Source organism: Mastigoproctus giganteus, chromosome 3, assembly GCF_048544385.1.
Source record: "Mastigoproctus giganteus isolate SK-2022 chromosome 3, ASM4854438v1, whole genome shotgun sequence".
NCBI classification, from domain to species: Eukaryota; Metazoa; Arthropoda; class Arachnida; order Uropygi; family Thelyphonidae; genus Mastigoproctus; species Mastigoproctus giganteus.
In genome coordinates this window covers 233,229,059-233,247,553 of record NC_143577.1, presented here as the reverse complement: position 1 = coordinate 233,247,553, position 18,495 = coordinate 233,229,059, and the positions used below count along the sequence as shown (strand labels likewise).

The 18,495-nt window shown below is 34.7% G+C and overlaps 1 protein-coding gene across 1 annotated transcript in view; it reads left to right on the top strand.

Annotated features, from left to right (window-relative positions):
- Window positions 1–18,495, top strand: part of mei-41 (ATR serine/threonine kinase meiotic 41) — a 245,650-nt gene that overhangs the window by 94,192 nt on the left and 132,963 nt on the right. The window contains exons 21-23 of the mRNA XM_090370340.1: window positions 1,396–1,573; window positions 9,398–9,579; window positions 12,681–12,786. Of these exons, the coding sequence (XP_090226466.1) occupies window positions 1,396–1,573; window positions 9,398–9,579; window positions 12,681–12,786 (466 nt within the window). The remainder of the gene's footprint in view (window positions 1–1,395; window positions 1,574–9,397; window positions 9,580–12,680; window positions 12,787–18,495) is intronic.

Here is an 18,495-nt window from a genome sequence, read left to right as displayed (position 1 = left end):
ACAAAAGCACTTCTCATCCTTATTAATTACCTTGACAAATTTAATATTAAAAGTAGCAAGAGCTTCATTTGTAACTCGCCTCAATATCTGTTGGGCTAAATGATTATGAAAAATATAGATGAAATTTAAAAAAGGTCAATTTGAAAAATTGACCTTTTTCATTCTGAAATGCATTCCAGTTGAGGTATGCTTGCTCTATTAAAACCTAAATAAAACCGATTATAAAGTGAGCTTAATTAACAGTGAACTCTGGAAGAAGTTACACTGCAAAGATCATTAATCGTGAAAAGAAAACCACTTATTTTAAAGTTTTGTCATATTCAGTTGTCATTTATGGAAGAACAATAGAATAATGGTTTATATGTTATGGAGCAGTCACATGTTTTTGGATGACACAATCCAGTTTTGGGAGGGAAGGAAACTTGATCTTATCCAAGTTCCATATCCTTGAAAAACCAACAGGTGGTGTGCCACTTAATGTGTTCTCATTTTTTAGCTTAAATTTGTAACTGTCAGTACTTAATTTATGTGCAATCTATATCCATTATTTTTGTTTTCAATTTTCAAACTATTTGTGATAATTTGCAATGTCTGTTTGATACAGCTGAATGACCATATCTAACTATTGTTGATTGAATATATTTTGCTTGGCAGTTATTTTGTCAATTTATTAGGTAGATGATATTGTTTAAGTTATTACTTTTCTTGGTTTTTAAAAAACAGGCTACTTTTTGAATGACATGAAAAACAAACAAACAAGTTTTATATCTTTAAATAAACTGCACAGTTTATTTAAGTTTGCACAGTTTATATAATCTCTGACGGTTACAAATTTAATGAGAACACATTAAGTGGCAGACCACCTGTAGGTTTGATATCAAATTTTATTAGGAAAAAGGAAAAAAATCTTAATTAAATTTGTTTGCTGTGGAACCATGCTAAGGTAGAGTTATTATTTTGTTGGATGTGAGAACCAGGTTTTTGGCAGTGTTTATAACTTCGTTTATTGGTTTGGGGGGGTGGGGGATATTGCATGGAATGCTGTATATTAATATATTGTAGTTTACATCCTAAGTCATCTTTTGTGCAGTATTTCATTGCATTATATATTTATGTTTGTAAAACAGATTTTTTATGCTATATGGGTGATGAGATTTCAATTCAGGTTTGTTTTCCCTGAATGAGTTATAATGAGAATTGTGTCACTTTCACTGACATCATCATGAGAGACAGTGCCATGAATAAATTTTGTAATCATATAATGTTTGTAAAACAGCTGTTATGTAACCAGCAGCATACATTGCAGTTTATTTTAAACAATTCTGTGCTGTATCATATTTGTTATCTGCATTCATATTGATCTAACAGTTAGTGTTATTTTTTTCTCTCCGTTAGATTTATAAAGAAGTTATAGCTGTTCTGAGTGGCCAAGAAGTTACCCAACATCCTACTACACATTCTGATCTTTGTCATCTTACCACACAAACAGTGTTTTCAGTCCTAGATTACCTGACTCTCTGGATTCAACAACGGCTTCAGATATTTTATAGCCAACAGCTTAAACAAAAATTTGGTAATTATGTGGCAGTTTTCATAGGCAAATTGTAACATTTTAAAAATTAATAATGGATTATTAATGTGTTTTGATTAGAAATTTTTAGTATTTTCTTACCACTTCTTCAGTGACTGCAAAGAAAGTAATTAAGGTTAATTAATTAAGATTATAAACAATTAAATGCAGTATTAACATAACTGCTGTCATTAATGAAATTTGACATGCACATGTGTTTTTTTTTTTTTGGTAGTTGTTGGCGCATAGGCTTCTGTGGCCATAATGCACCTTCCAAGGTTTTTGCAGTACTTTGATCCAAGCCCGAGGCGGGAATCGAACCCGCGACCTTTGGGTTGCCAGGCAAGCACTTTACTTACCCGGCTAGCCCGGTCGGCCATGCACATGTGTGCACACACACTACCTTTAAGAGCAGGAGGAAAAAGATGTACAATTTTCTTAATTAAAAAAAAGTGTGTAGAGTGTGTGAATGCAACAAGAACTGGCTAGACAGTGAGCTGTAAAGAGCAGCCTTTCTACCTTTAAAGCTTCAGGTTAGGTAGTAAATATGCAAATGTCACCTTCACTGGAAATGATTTTTCTATGAAGTAAACAAACTGAACTATTAAGAATTCCTAAAATTTGGTCTTCATCATTATTCCTTTTCAAAAATCAAGAGGAAGAAGGGTTATATCTGAGGTTATAAAAGGCGAGTTATAAAAAAGTGATATAATCAGGAAAATGTTTTCAACTGGAATACTATAGGCATTAAAAAAATGCATGCACTTCATAGTATGGGGCCAGAAGAAAATAGCGTTAAATGCAAGAGACTACTGTAAGCAGGAATGTTATATTCAAAGTTTAATTCAGTTCATTTATTTCTGCTGTTTCATTTTAAGAGTTTGCAATTTGACATTTTATTACACTGCACTGTAAACAATAAAGAAGGTTGTGAAGTGTGTATACAGTACTCCATTATGTAGAAGGTCATGAAACCAAAATTGACAGGCATGTGTCATGACATGACTCTTTTTGATGCTATATATGTACATGGGAGGCTTTGATCATGTTACCAAGCCATTCCTTGTCACCTGTTTAGTACTGTGCTGCAAATTGGTTTCTCTGTAGTGCCTCAGTATCAGAGGTGAAACTAAATTCTCCCCCCACACAAAACATTGCTGAATGGCCCCAACATGATCTTCAACAATCATACTAAACTAGCTCTCCCTCCTGTATTGATGAACCTGGTAGTATGATAGTTATGCCACTGCTCAATATGGAAGAGCATTTGTTATAAGAAATTGATAGTCTTGAAAGTTTACTTTTCAAGAACTCAAGAGAAACCTGAAAACATAACTTCCAGTGAATTCCATGAACTGTTTTCATCTGATGAACAAATTTCATGTGTTTTAAAAGGTTAGTAACAAAGTAAAAATATGTGGGATAAATTGTAAATATATTAGTATTAATTCATGCCTTTCTAATATTAAGCTTATGCCTTTAATTCAAGCTTAGAATTTTATACCTGGTATATAAGTCAACCTTAAAATTTTAGGTGATTTTTTAGTTCTTCAGAGGTCATTGTGTAATCTTTTTTGTTCTGTAATTCACTATGGGGAATGTATTACATATCCCATTAACAAAATTTTTATTTTTGCACACTTATTTTGCACATTTATTTTTGCACATTCATTGCACAAGTGCATGAGATTCCAGACTGGGGAGAGGTTGGTGGGTAGTTTCGTGTTTATGACGTTAAGTTTAGTATTATGGCGGCACCATTCTATAATGAAAGCTTCGTATTGAAAGATTTTGTAACCGGATTTTAATTTTACAATTGTGATGGCCGAATCAACTAAGGGGTTATGGTTGTGACAATGTACGTGTTGTGTGAGTTCGGTACTAGATTGACCAGCCCTAAAGCTGTTATAAATGGTAGTAAGTGTGTGTGTGTTTTTTCTGTAAATCCTAGTTCCTAGTTTGGTGCCTGTTTTGTATATAGTGAGGTTATGGAAATTGATTTTGTTGTTGACTTCTGTTTCGAGTGTGTATTTTAATCTGTCATGTATTGTGTTGAATTTAATAAAGAGATTATCAATTGTAGTTCTGTCTCCTATTAGAAGTATGTCATCTGCATAACGCATATAAAGTTGTAGTACTTGGTTATAAAGTTGTAGTAAAGTTGGTTATATAAAGTTGTAGTACTTGGTTTTCGATAGTTGCTAAATAAATCTCTGATAAGGGGGCTGAAATTCCTAGTCCCATGGGGAGGCCAAATATTTGTTCGAATATTTGGTTTTGAAACCGAAAGTGTCTAGCCTCAAATAAAAACGAAGTAAGTTCTAAGATATTATTAAGGGAAAGGGAAGTGTGATTGGCTAAAGTGTTGTCAATAATTAGGAATTCGTGTAAAGCTTGTAGTGTGAAAGGCAAATGTACGTTTGTATATAAAGAGACTACATCGAAGGAGGCTAGGATGTCTCCACTGGAAATTATGGCGGAATTTATTTGTTCAAATGCTCATAATTTCGAGCATTCACAATTACATTTCGAATCACATCACCCACTTAGTACAAAAAAGGCCGTCCTTTATAATCAAATTCACAACGCTATAAAGTACAGTTCTTCACAAGATGATTTATCTGCCGAATTACAATATCTCACAAAAAAAGTTCATGACCAGGAAATATCCGTTCCAATTAATCCAACAAATAATTTCTGTTGCAAAGAATAATGTCACTAGCTTATCCAAACACAACACAAAAGGGAACACGTGCGTCATTCTTCCCTATCACTATAGTCTCGCTAGACAATTCTGCCAAGTGTTTGCTGGCACTGATATCACACTCATATTTTCTTCATACAGTAAGTTAGGGTCACTGTTTAATACATATAAAGAAACACACAAATACTCTATAAATGACATGAACAATATTGTATATTTAATTAAATGTCAACAAGGTTGCAACGCATGCTACATCGGGAGCACTACCTCAAAGTACGGTTCCACAAAAACTTCCAACACACGAGCTTACTACCATTATAACAGCTTTAGGACTGGTCAATCTAGTACCGAACTCACACAACACCTACATTATCACAACCAAAACCCCTTAGTTGATTCGGCCATCACAATTGTAAAATTAAAATCCAGTTACAAAATCTTTCAATACGAAGCTCTCATTGTAGAATGGTACCACCGTAATACTAAACTTAACGTCATAAACACGAAACTACACACCAACCTCTCCCCGGTCTGGAATCTCATGCACTTGAGATTCCCACATGTTACAAAGTGCATTGTGGGAACTTAGAAGTCTTTAAAACACGCGTTTTCTTCTCACTTTAGTATTGCCAACTGATGATGTTAATACGAAAGTCAGTCATTCATGACTTTTGGCTTCACCAGTTTCATATAATTTATATTTTTAAATATCTTTAATATTTTTAAAGTTTAAATTAATTCTTCAATGACAACCAGGGATGAAGTTGTGCACTTCTACTTCTTTGAGCAAATTTTAATTCCGTGTTCACACATTCATAATCTTAACTTATTCTAAATTATTTTAAACTACTTAAGCCTCAAATTATTCTTCCATCCTATTCCACGTAACAAAGCAGATTATCTAAGGTGAGTACCGCTCATTAAGCTTTATGCTATTTAAAACTTTGAGTCAATTTCAAACGGTACATTAAGACATTCTATAACTTATCTAACTATAAAATTAAATTAAATAGAACAAGAATCCAGATGAACATTTAACTTATTTAAATAGTCAATTTCCGCATTGGTCACCATCAGGAAGTCTCCAGGGTTTCCTTCACAGGCTCATAAGGCACTGTCCTCTATTATATGTTGAATGGTCTGTCTATTGGCTCTGCAGTCACATGTCAGGGTAGGAATTTTGTCCCACTTATAGAGAAGGTCTGCACATCTACCATGGTATGTTCATACCCTGTTTAATGCTGGCCATATCCTACAAGGCCTGTCAAAACCAGGTGGTGTTTCAGAGATACAAGGCCTGGTATGACATCGAGGAGGGGAGTTTTGTAGCCACTCTTGCGTCCAAATAATCCAGAAGGTTGAAATTGACTTGTTGCAATACTTTAGCCATCAGGATTGGTGGATGTGTAGAACAGAGCCTGTTTATTCCTAGGTCTCAAATGTCGGAGTTTGTTGGTAGTTCAGAATTGTCTATTTTTCTTATTCTCTGATGAGGGCACATTTTCTTCGGAGGTCTATTTGGTGGGATGTGGCTCAAGACGGGTAGCCAAAAAGTAGGGGGTGGACCTGATTGTTCCGGTTATGATGCGCAAGGTGATATTTAGCTGTATATCCACCTTTTTTTATGTGGTTACTGTTAAGCCAAACTGCAGCACAGTACTCTGCAGCTGCATAGACACGACCGAGAGCTGACGAATGTAAGGTCGAGGCAGAGGTGCCCCATGTGGGCACCGCTGCCTTTTTCTAGCAGGGATAAGGAGGTGATTATTCCCTTGTATAAGGCAATGGTCAGGCCACACCTAGAGTACTGTATACAGGCCTGGAGGCCTCATTTCAAGAAGGATGTAGAGCTGCTGGAACGAGTACAGAGAAGGGCAACAAGATTAGTGAATGGAACAAAGGGGTGCTCTTACGAAGAAAGGCTTAAGTTTTGCAAATTACAGTGTCTGGAGACTAGGCACCAGCGAGGTGATCTGATAGAGGTGTATAAAGCCTTGAATGGTTTGAGCATGCTCAATGCTGATGAGATTCTTCCTCTTGCTCAGAATAATCACCTGAGAGGGCATAAATTCAAATTGAGGAAAGACAGATGTAGGATAGACGTGCGGAAATTTGCTTTTAGCCAGCGGGTGGTTGGTTGGTTGGTGGAACAGACTTCCATCCCTTGTCGTGGAAGTTGATAGCCTAAATAAGTTTAAGGCTCAGCTGGACAGGTATTTCGAACGAACAGAGGGGTGAAGTGGAAGTGGTTATTTTATTTTTTTGGCTGATGCTGCATAAGCTTGCTTTCTTGCATCAAATGCCAATGCTAATGCTAATGTGGTACCACATAGCTTTTGCAGAATGTTATTCCTTGTTTTCAGTTTTGCTGCAGTACTTGTCAAATGGTCGCTGAAAGATAATGTTCTGCCTAGTGTGACACCCAAGTATTTTGAATATTTGTTGTGGGGAGAGCTAGAGAGCTGAACATACGCTTCGGGAACATGTTCTTGAAGTGTATGTTCAGCTCTATAGTCGCCATCTTATTACTGAGATGGAAGTCTTGGATGTCTCAGTCTTGGCTGTGCTAGGTTGGAGGCTCCACTTGCAAAAGAATTTTCCCAAAGGTAGATAGGTCAATTGTTAAAATCCCTTCTGTTTTTTCGACTGATTTGTGTCTCGTTGCTATTGCCCAATCATCCCCGTAGCCAAACTTTCTGGAGCGAGTCTCAGGCATGTCTGCAGTGTAAAGGCTTGCCCCATTAGGAGCAAGGACATAGCCTGGGGTAGGCCATTGTTGAGTTTCTTTTTATTGCTCATTGTGTGTCCCATTATCACCTGGAAAGTTCTATTTGTGAGCTTGTTATCAATAAGTCTGGCAGTTGTTTTGCAGGGTATTGTATGGAGTATTTTATATGTTAAGCCATGTCTCCAAACAGCATCATAAGCTGCAGTCAGATCAATGAAGACCACCGAGGTTTTTCAGTTGTTTTTGAAACCCTGCCTCGATGTGTGTTGTTAAGGCGAGGACTTCATCTGTGCAGCTTCAGTTTGGGCGGAATCCTACTTGCTTGATGGAAATTTTTTCAAGTATTTTGGAGCTGATCTTGTTGTAGAGTAGCCTTTCAAGCAGTTTATAAGTTACACTTAGTAAAGAAATAGGATGGTAACTTTGAGGGATGTGTTTTGGTTTTCCTGGCTTCAGGATGGCTGGCAATAATTTTCACATGTTTGAGAGGTTTTGGAATATCACCCATTTGTAGTATGCTAGAGAGGAAGCTTGCTAACCATATTCTTGCATATTTTCAACAGTGAATTAGAAATTCTGGATGGATGCCATCAAAACCTGGGGCTTTGCCCACTCTCATATCCTTAAGTGCATCTGTGATCTCATCATCAGAAAACAGTCTGGAGTACTCAGTTTCTGGAGCACTTACATGTTTAAGGGTCTTGAGTTCCCATTCCACATGGATTGTGTGCTCTCGGTTGTTTATTTGTTAATAAGTGTGCACACTTATTAACAAATAATGACTGTATTATGGAATATGGTACCTTACAATAACAACAAAAAAAAAAAGTTATTTTTAAGGATTATCAGTAAAACCCCTAGCTGATTATGTAAGGTACCCTACAGGGTTCTTGAAACACATAATTATACCATCTTTCATCTTTTATATTTGACTACAATTAAATCAGCAAGAAATATTAATTTGATTATATAATACATTTCTAAATTCTAAATATTGTGACCAACCAGAATGACTGCTTCAGTTATATTAATTTAAGAACAGCCTTTCCTTAATGTAGATATAGCTGACATTATGTAGGATGAGGCTGTTACTGTTATGTTTAGCTGTATAGTGTACAATAAACCCCCAACATATGTAAGAGATACGTTCCAGGACTCCTTACGTAAGTCGAGTTTTACGTAACTTGGGAATGACTAACAAAATGTTGCTTTGCATCCAGTTCCTTTGTGACCACATCGTAGTATCCAGTCAGATTGGTCAGACAAGGTTCCATTTTAACAAACCCATGCCGTGTCTGAACTATTAACTGCAGTCTTGTCTAGATGATCCTGCAGTGCTTCCTTAACCAGTACCTCCATTAATTTCCCCGGAACAAAAGGTAAACTAACAGGTCTGTAATTATTTGTGTCACCTTTTGATCCCTTTTGTAAATTGGGGTCGCATTTGCACATCTCCAGTCCATGGGAACCTTCCCTGAGTCCAAGGAAGCTCTCATAATTATGGCTAAGGTCTTGCTTACTTCCTTTGCTGCCTCTAATATAACTGGATTGATCTCATCCACCCCACGTGCCTTTTTTTTTTATGTTTAACTTCAACAATTTCTCCTCAAATTTGCTCTCAGTTATTACAAACTCATTGAGCTCCCAGCAAAGTTTAATAAATTTCTTGCATTTCTCTCCCTGAATAACCTCATGTGTGAATGTAGATGCAAAATACTCATTCAGTTTGTCAGCTACCTGAGTAGGATGAACAGTCAAACCATCGATATCAAGTGGACCAATCTGATTCATCCCCTTCCCTCTAGAGTTTACATAAGTAAAGAACTCTTTGTTGTTTTTCTTTGCATCTTTTCTCAAAGATTTCTCGTAATCTGCCTTCGCTTGCCTAACCTCCTTTGTGCCTTGATTACAGACCAGCTTATATCTACCATAGGCTTCTGTGTTGCCTCAGAATTTATATGCATCCCATGTATTTTTTTCCTCTGCCACGAGTCTCTTTAGGTCATCTGATATCCATTTAGGCTTAAACCTTGAACAATATTTCTTAGTTGGTATGAAAATCCTAGTAGCTTCCAAGATTAATTCTTTGACTGCTTCCCATTTAGAATTTGTTGTTGGCAACATCATCAGTTGGTCCCATTGAATAGAATTTCGAACATGCTATTGTAGAAAACAATCATCCAATAAATCCACAAAAGCCTTGCTAGTGTGCGAGTGAGCAATCCACAAATTCCAGTCAATATCTGGGAAGTTAAAATCCCCCATTATAAGACAATCTGATTTACTGGCCCACTCTATTTCTCTATTTTTTTATTATTTTTTTTTTTTTATTTTATATTTTCTATATTACATGTGTCTTATATGAAAATAATTGAAATTTCGCTTTATTTTTTAGAAACTCACATTACTGATGATCCAACTTACAAATCAGTTAAAGATTTTGTATCCAAAATTCCTCAAAACCTTCTGGCCAAAGCATCTTTTAGTTGTCAGGCTTATGCTCGTTCCCTCATGCACTTAGAATTGTACATTAAAGGAAAAGGTTCTGAGCTTCAAAATGCTATTGGATTTCTGCAGGTATAAAATTTTTTTATTGTTTCGAAACTTTTATTGGAAGTATCTTATGTAATATGTAAAATATAGATTTATAGGATGTTTTTTGGTCTGTTTTATTGAATGTGAACTTGTAAATAACTTATTATGGTTATCCAAATAAAATTATTTCTGACAGTGACTAAACAGTTTAGAAATTTTATTGTGATTGGTTGAATACCAATTGCTTAAAAAGGATAAATTTCTTATGAGTTCTCTTAGCAACCTTGTGGGGTGACAGGACTGTCATCTCACCTTACTTCTGTTATATAGGGTTCTGATTAGGTCCAAACCTTTTAAGCTTCTTTAAAGCTATGGAGCACCAGTCTATGACTGCAAAATTCCATTGCTCTGTGATGACTTAACTCCATACATCACAGTTCTATATGTATCACATTAGGAGCCTTTCACACTTTTTCAATTTATTGCCTATGTGCTGAAGCATGTGAACCATTAGAAAAAGTACCGGAACATCATTCCGATGCGTTCCAGCCCAAATACACCACTGTTAATAGGTTATAACCACTGTACTATTTATAAGAAATACAGTAGAACATCGATTATCTGAACGTCATTTGTTTGAACCGTCAGTGATCCAAACCCCCCCCCCCCCAAAAAAAATTATAGTATCTACTTTTAGTGCACTGTTGTTATGCTGTAATAATAGTCCTGCCGCTTAATGTATTCGTTTCCCGATTATTTATTCAAAGATATATGCAGTATAGCATAGATATAGTCTTAATTTGTCGTTACAGAAGTTAAAAATCAAATGTTGGCTTTGGCTACTGTGTGGACCCAGGACAGTCTCCCGTGACATTGATGCATCATTGTCTGTTGTACCGTTGTGAGCGTGGGAGTATGGTGGTGGGGGCTAGTTAGCTTTCACTCAGTCTGCTGCGAGCCACTGCAGTGTGAGGTTATTGCAGGCATTTTGTTTCTAATCACTCAGTGTTCGAGTTTTTGTTTGTGGCTATTTCAAAGTGAAATACTATGTCATTTTGCTTTTTAATTTTAATACTGCTGCCCCTTTGTGTTAATAATGGCATCTACAGGCAAAAAGAAACCGCAGTGAGTTAGTTGTCAATAGAAGACAAGATAACAATTATTAATAGACTGGAAAAGGGTAAAACCAGTGTATCTCTTGCTAAGATTTTTAATTTTGGTAAAGCAACCATATCTGACATAAAGAGCAGAAAAAATGAAAATTTGAAGTTTGCTTCAAAGTTAGACAATTAAGATGGCTCTAAAAATAAAGGATTCCCAGGTTTTCCAAGTGTGGGCAAGATGATGCAGAGGCATGGTTAAACAACAATGCTGATGATCCTGGTTATCATATTTTACCCAAAGAAGAAAAAATTGTTGCATTAGTCCAGGATGAAGAATGTGCTGACTTTAACCAAGGTGATTCTGATGACGAAGTGGAAGTGGGGAGGGGACCTACTCACGTGGAGGCCTTCACTGTGATAAAAACTGCAATGGCATGGTGTGAGCAACAATTTGAATACAGTTCTATGGGGGGATACTGCTATTAAAGAGGATGAGAGACCTCACTGCAAAAAAGAACAGTCTCACATGGTTCAAAGAAAAATTCAAGATTACATATTTTCAAAAATAAATATTCCCAAGATGCGTTATACTCTTATTTGTGTGTGATTATTTGTGTTCGTTTATTTCTGCTTATGTAAAAAAGTGCAATTTATAGTTGAAACCATGTAAAACAATTAGGTAAGTTCAAAATAAATATAATATACATTGTTTCTTCTAAACGTTTTGGTTTCTGTTTACAAACCATTTCCTGAATCAATTATTTTTTATAATACTTCATATTTCAAAATACGATAGTAATAACCTTGCATACAATAATTTAATTGTAGGTCTTTTGTTTCATATAAACTGGGTATTCTCGTGTATGTTTGATTAACCGAACTAATTAGTTTGGATAATTGACATTCTATTTTACTACACGTTTAGAAATATGGACGTGTGGTATTTATGAAAGCATATTATAAATAAAATATACTTTCAGAACAGTACTCTCCGAACAAAATATTTTTATTTTGTAGTATATGTATCTAGTCATTTTATTTATTTATTATTGATTTTAAAGTTGATATTTAAGTGAAATAAACTGCAAATTACTTCTGTGTATATTAGAAAAGTGCATCAGAATTGATTTGAGCAAATAGTTGTTCTTTTATAATAATTTCTAGTGATATTCATTAGAAGGAAATTTTGGTACAACAAAATGATTCATGCCCCTGAGAAGTTCGTTGTAATAGCTTACTGTCTATTAATTATTTATTATATCATTAACATTCAGTGTATTTTCATTGAGATGCTATGTCATGATGTATCTTTTTCAGTTAAAATCTTAGGCACCTGGGAAAAGAAAGCAAAAAAAGGGGAATAATGATCATTCAGATCTAAATAATTGTAAAATATAAGAATATATAAATTAGTACATAATCCAAATATTTTGCACCATCTATACTGTGGCAGTTCTGAAGAAATAGTTCCTCCAAATATTAGCATAATATTGAGAAAGACAGTAATCCATGTTGGTAAGCACCTTTTTAGGAGAACGACATTATAGAATTGGCTTCTTTTGACCTGAATACCATCAAAAATTGGGAAGAATGGCATTTATATTTTCTATAAATGCCATTCTTCCCAATATAAATGCCATTCTTTGAGAAGAATGGCATTTATATTTTCAGCTGTGCAGCTGACAGTTGCTTTCAAAGAGGATTGTAGTAAAATACGACCAATTTATGGCAGAGGACAGCCATAAATTGGTCAAAAGAATTCCCAGAAGGATTATCATGTTTATTTGCAAAGTTAGTGTATTATTAATTTCCAAAATTAATGATACATTATAAAAAAAAATTTAAACAATAAAACCCACAATGCAATCTGGGACAAGGTTGGATGCATAACCAGAGTTATAAAACAGTTATTGTAATTTTATTTTCTTTTATTTTATTACATAATTTTATTGAATTAAATAATTTTATTTTGTTTTCTTTATGAGGTATTTTTTCCAGCTTGTATTTTCAACATCAGTTTTAATTTTGGTATATTTTTAGAAGCTTTACGTTGCTTTAGATGAGCCTGATGGTGTTGCAGGTGTAGCTGCAATCAGGAAGGAAGAACCTTCTCTTCGTGAACAGATTTTGGAACATGAAGCTACAGGTGTATATTTATTTATGTATTTCATTTATTTATTTCAGGTTTTTTTCTCAGTAAAATAAACAGGCCTGGATTTTTATTAGATGTTGAGAGAAATTTAAATTTAGGATATTATAAAATAGTACCAAGAGTAATCAGATAAGTAAATTATATATCTCTATATGTAAAGAAACAAAGAAACAGTAAGTTGCATATACTGCATAAAATAACCTGTATGTAGCAATTTGCTCTTTGTTTATATTTTATTTTGGGGAGTGCTATATAAAATATAAGATTGGTAGTAGATTTATTTTTGTTTTAAGGTAGTGGGACATCTGATTTTCCAGTATGTCATTAAATGTTTCAATAAATATCAGTAGGATATTGAAACATTTAATGATACGATGTAACGAGTAGTGAATAATGATAGAATTATGATATTGTGCATAAAAATTACACACAATATAAGTGTATTTAAAGATTGGTTTTGTGCTTGTTGCTTGAGTTTTAGATTATGAGAAGGAACGTTGTAGTGAATAATTAGGACAAATGAGATGAATGGTGATTGAGGCAAAAGATAATTGAGATTCTGTCAGAAAAAGTAAGATATTACATAGAAATGGGCATTATTGTCATTAAAACTGAGAAATAATATTCAAATCCATAAGTTTCTACCACATATATTTATGAATTGAATTAGGAAGTTTTTGGAAGGTTTATTTATTTATTTAAATTTTTACAGATAAGTTTATTCCATTAGTTTGACTACTGGGTATTCATGTATGTGAGGTAAGAATTGGTGTGTGTGTGGGGGGGGGGGAGAAGAAATATGAATTGAAAAAAAACATGGCAAGATATTCTCAGCTCTAATGAATGTGGCCTTTTCAGAGCCTCTCTATCCCCTGCATTTGCACTGTTGTGACTACCTTCAGTCACAGTTGAGAGAGTAAAAACAGTAAGATCATATACTAGGTCAGCAGTGGTTCTCAACCTTTTTGGCCAAGGTACCTCCCCACCCCTCCCCAAGATTATCATATGTGCTTTTTGGTTTTTTTGCATGTGTGTACTATATTATAGTGGAACCAAAATATAATTGCTATTAAAATTTTAAATGAAAAAAAAAAAAAAAAAATAAGTATTATTAAGACTCCAAATTAAAAATTAAACTTACTCAATGAATCTAATGAGAGACCTGCTGCGACAGATTTTCAGCGATTTTTCTGAAATTAGTTTCAAAGCTAATAATTGACAGTGAATGTCTGCTGAAGTATCAAGTTTGTTTCTCCTTTTTGATTTTCTGTCACAATATTTGGAAAACTCAAGTTCACATAAATAAGTCATCACAAATGGTAAAAGTTTACAACTGCTTTGTTTGCTATATTAGGGAAAGAGTTCAACAAACTATCCCAGAATGAAGAAAGAGGAATGCTAAAAAACTTTTCATAGGAGATATCAATCAGTTCTTGTTCTTCTTTTGTGGGTAGGACAGAGGAGTTTGTTTTTCAAGAAAAGGTTAGTTAGCTATTCACCTATAATTTTCAATGTCTGTATTACAGGAAAATATTCTTCAAAAGAGATCAATAGCTGTGTGAGATGGTTGATTATTGCTTTCTGTAAGTCTGACTCTGCGGAGATATTTGTTTTCAACAAGACATAATAAAAGTACAGAAGATATCATATTGTCTTGCTACAGGTCCCTTTCTCCAAAGAATAATTTTATCTTTGAATGCAGTGATTTTATCATTAGCCATGAAAAGTGTTGTGTTTTTACCTTGAAGTGATAGATTCAGTGCATTCAGTTTGCCAAATATATTGGCAAGGTATGCAACCCTTTGTGAATTTTAATCACTGACATAATGTTGATGAATCTGCAGTTCATCTCTAGTTGTTTTTCTTGTGGCTTCAATTTTACTATCAGTAAGAAACATCACAATTTCAGAGCATAATTCAGAGAATCTCATCAGCACTTTATCTCAACTCAGCCAACGTGCTTCGGTGTAAAAAAGTAAGCAGTAGTCATTGCCCATTTCATCACAGTCTACTGGGAAAGCCTTGAAAAATATCTGTCAGTTTTGCAACGATGTTTTACACAGCTAAATTTTCCCTGTGGAGTACACAGTGACTACTTGAACAAGAAGGGTGCTACCGCCTTGATTCTTGTAACAACATCTGAAATGGGACCTTCATAGCCTTGGCACTGTCAGTACAGATGTCAATACACTTCTTCCAGTCGAGTTCATGAGCACAAAAAAAACTCTCAATTTTTTAAAAAATATCATCTCTTGCAGTGGTTTTCAAATTGTCACAGAGAATGTCTTCACACAGCTCACCATTATACAGGTATTGAACAAATACTAACAGCACAGCTAGGCTACTGACATCAGTGCTCTTATCAAGTTTCAAGGTAAAATAAGGCAACAACTTAAGTCTGAATGAGTTCATTGAGAAGATTGGCTGAGCAAAGTAAAATTCTTCTTTTTACAGTATCATTAATGAGCAGCATCTGTTTTATTTTTGCTGATTTGTTGGATCTGAATATTGTTTTGCACAGGTCAGTAGCACATGGCATTATCAAATTTTCACCAATAGTGTGGGCCTCTACTTGACAAGTATTGCGACAACTCACTTTCAGTGAAGCTTCTAATAATTCTTTTTTTACAACTCACTACTATATAGATTTCACCAACAAAATCTTTTTTATGTGTAATACTTCTTTTTCTCTTCAAAATAAGCAATGGACTTACCATTCAAGTCTCAATGATTTTTTTCAAAAAAAATGTATCATCAACGGAGAGTTGTTTCATGCAGTTATTGCTAAGTTTCTGTTCACATATTAAACAGAGAGGGATTTGATTCTGTTCATCACCACAATAATAAAAGCCATATTTCAAATATTCATTTTGATAATGCCATTTTTTTTTTTTTTTGGTTCTTATCTAGCGTTTATTTGCTCATAGATGGACTTGGCAAATGGTCATGATGACACCTACCACTTTGTCTGTCATATTGAGGTGTTTTTGACTTGTCTTCACATATTTTTTCAGGATTTTCTGTTCTCTCCATATAATCTGATTTTTTCTCTTTGTTCCTCTTACTGAAAATTTATCCATGATTTGGATGGTGTGAAATAAAAATAATTATGCAAAAAAACCACCACCACATCATTCCAGCACAAACTTACAACACAGTTTTTCTGGAACTTGTATCTATTGTACATATGTATTCTTAAAAATTGGCTATATATTTGCTTCGATATATTCAGTATTCAGTTACCTAGTAATTTTTTTAAACAACAGGACTAATCAGTAAATAATTACTGTAAATACCTAGTTTCTCCCCTCAGCTGGAGATGCAATAAATGAGTATTTCAGTGGAACAATAGTTACAAACAGCTAGCTCTGGAGGGGAACAGCTACCATTTGTCAAGTGTAGTTACAAAGTAAATTTTTGTAAATAACAGCACATGACATTCTTTTATCAACTAGAAGTTATACTTAGGATAGCAAAAACTGCTAAGGGCTAAACTAGACAAAAACATACATGAACCAAGAGATTTATGGAGAAATCACGTGACTTCACTTCAGCACTGTGATAGGCCAGAGAGTTTGGATTTTATTTAGTTTTCCTAAAACACAATAAATTCTAGGGCATCAGAAATAAATATATGGTAAAATCAGTAAAATTTTGTAATTAGTTAATTAATATTTTACTAAAAGCTAAGCAGATGAAAATCTTCCATTTTGGAAGCAATGCCCGAGGTTCAAAAGCTCAGGCCCTCAAAATGTAAGATTTTCTTTCTTTCTTTTCTCTCTTTTTTTTTTTTTTTTTTTTTTTTTTAATGAAAACCTGAAACAAAAAAAAAATTAGAACCTAACAGTAGTATTTTGTGCTATGTGTGAGTTGAAGGTTGACAGGATGAAAGAAGATACTTGGTGATATTAGACTTTAATTTCAGGAAATATTTTTAAAGGGTGGGTTCCAGAAAAATGTAAGTTCAAAGGATAAACGAGGAAGAAGTAGAGTTGGTTCTGTGAGTTTGAAGTTGGACAGTAAGTGGATGTTGACTGGCTGTGGCACATGTTCAGACTGGTTTGGACAAGAGGAGGAATTATATAGATGCCTATTGAATAACAATACCCATGGATCTTTAGAAAAGGCATACAGCAGAAACAGAATGTCAATGAGACAGGGAGTGAAGAGATTTTGTAAGATATGATCATTAATTAGCCTAACTGTCCTCTTTTGAATGGAGTCCAGAAGCCTGAGAGAGGTTATGGGGTGATACCCAAGATGTGGGAACAGTATTCTATGTTAGGGCAGATTTGAGATTTGTTCAGAGTGAGTAGCTGTTTAGAAGAAAAGTAATGCAGTGTGCAAAGGAGAAAACAGTTTTTCAGATGCAAAGAAAGCAATAATTGTGATGTGCTTATGCCTAGAGAGAGAGATTAGAAACCAGAGTAATTCCTAATAAAGATATGTGATCTTGTCTAGAAATCTGAGTGCATTGAAGATAAACATAGGAGCAGAAGAATCCTTTTTTGGATTAAAGTTAACTAAGTTATCTTTGCCCCACTGGAGAATTATCTGGAGACCAACATTTAAGGAATCGGTGTGGTGGATATTCAAGAAGCTGAAGCTGTTTGTGAAAGATAAGGTTTTTCAAACTAGAAGGTGGAGCACAATGTGCTATCATCAGCAAAACTATGAAAGGTCATTAATGTGTAAGAGGGGAAGAGTAGGAGAAAGAACTGAAACTTGAGGAACACTAGTGTTAGTAGAGAAGTTAGAAGACAGAGAGCCATCTACCATCACCTGCAGTGAGCAGTCAGAAAAAAAAAACTGGATACCCAATTACAAAAAGCAGTCGGAAATCCATAAGTTGGAAGCTTATTTAGAAGACCTTTATGCCAAACACTGTCAAAAGCCTTTGAAATGTCAAGCGCAACTGCTTGAGTTTTAGTAAAGTTTTCCATTGAATTTGTCCTTGGATGGCTAACATAAGCCGATATATCATCAGTGGTTCAACACTGATGGAATCCATATTGGTAATCATTGATCAGGTGGATGAGTTCAAGATAACCCCAGGGGCTCACATCTGGTGAGTATGGGCTTGGCACACCCAGGGTCCTGAGCTGGATATCATCATTCTTCTCTTCTTTGGTGATTCCCTTATTTCTCTCTCTGTCTCTTGGGGTAGTTCAGAAATTTTTTTTTTTTTTTTTTTTTTAACTGTGCAGCATAAGCCTCAGGCTTCCTTTGCACCATATGGCTAATAATAATAATAATAATAATAATAATAGTTCAGTTTAGTTGGTGGTTAATGGATTTCTCCATTACTTTAGAAAGAGTAGAGTTAAGTGCAATAGGATTATAATTGGATGGGAGGGATTTGTCATCTTTTTTTTTTTAGGAAGAACTGGTTGGATATAGTGGAACAAGAATTCAAAAATATGATATAGTACAGGAATAAGCTCAGGAGCACAGGTTTTGATAACAATTGGAGAAATACCAACAGGACCTGGTACCTTCTGGGCATCAAAACCATTAAATTTTTTTCTAATATCCTTTTGACATAAGACCACAGAAGGCATTGAATGTAGTGTAGTGGAAATGGTAGGAGGTGGTTTACCAAGGTTGTCAATACAAGGTTTAGAAGAAATTAGGATGTTAGTAATTCTGCTTTATTGTTAGCTGAGGCAGCAATATAACCATCATGTTTTAATAGATGTGTGA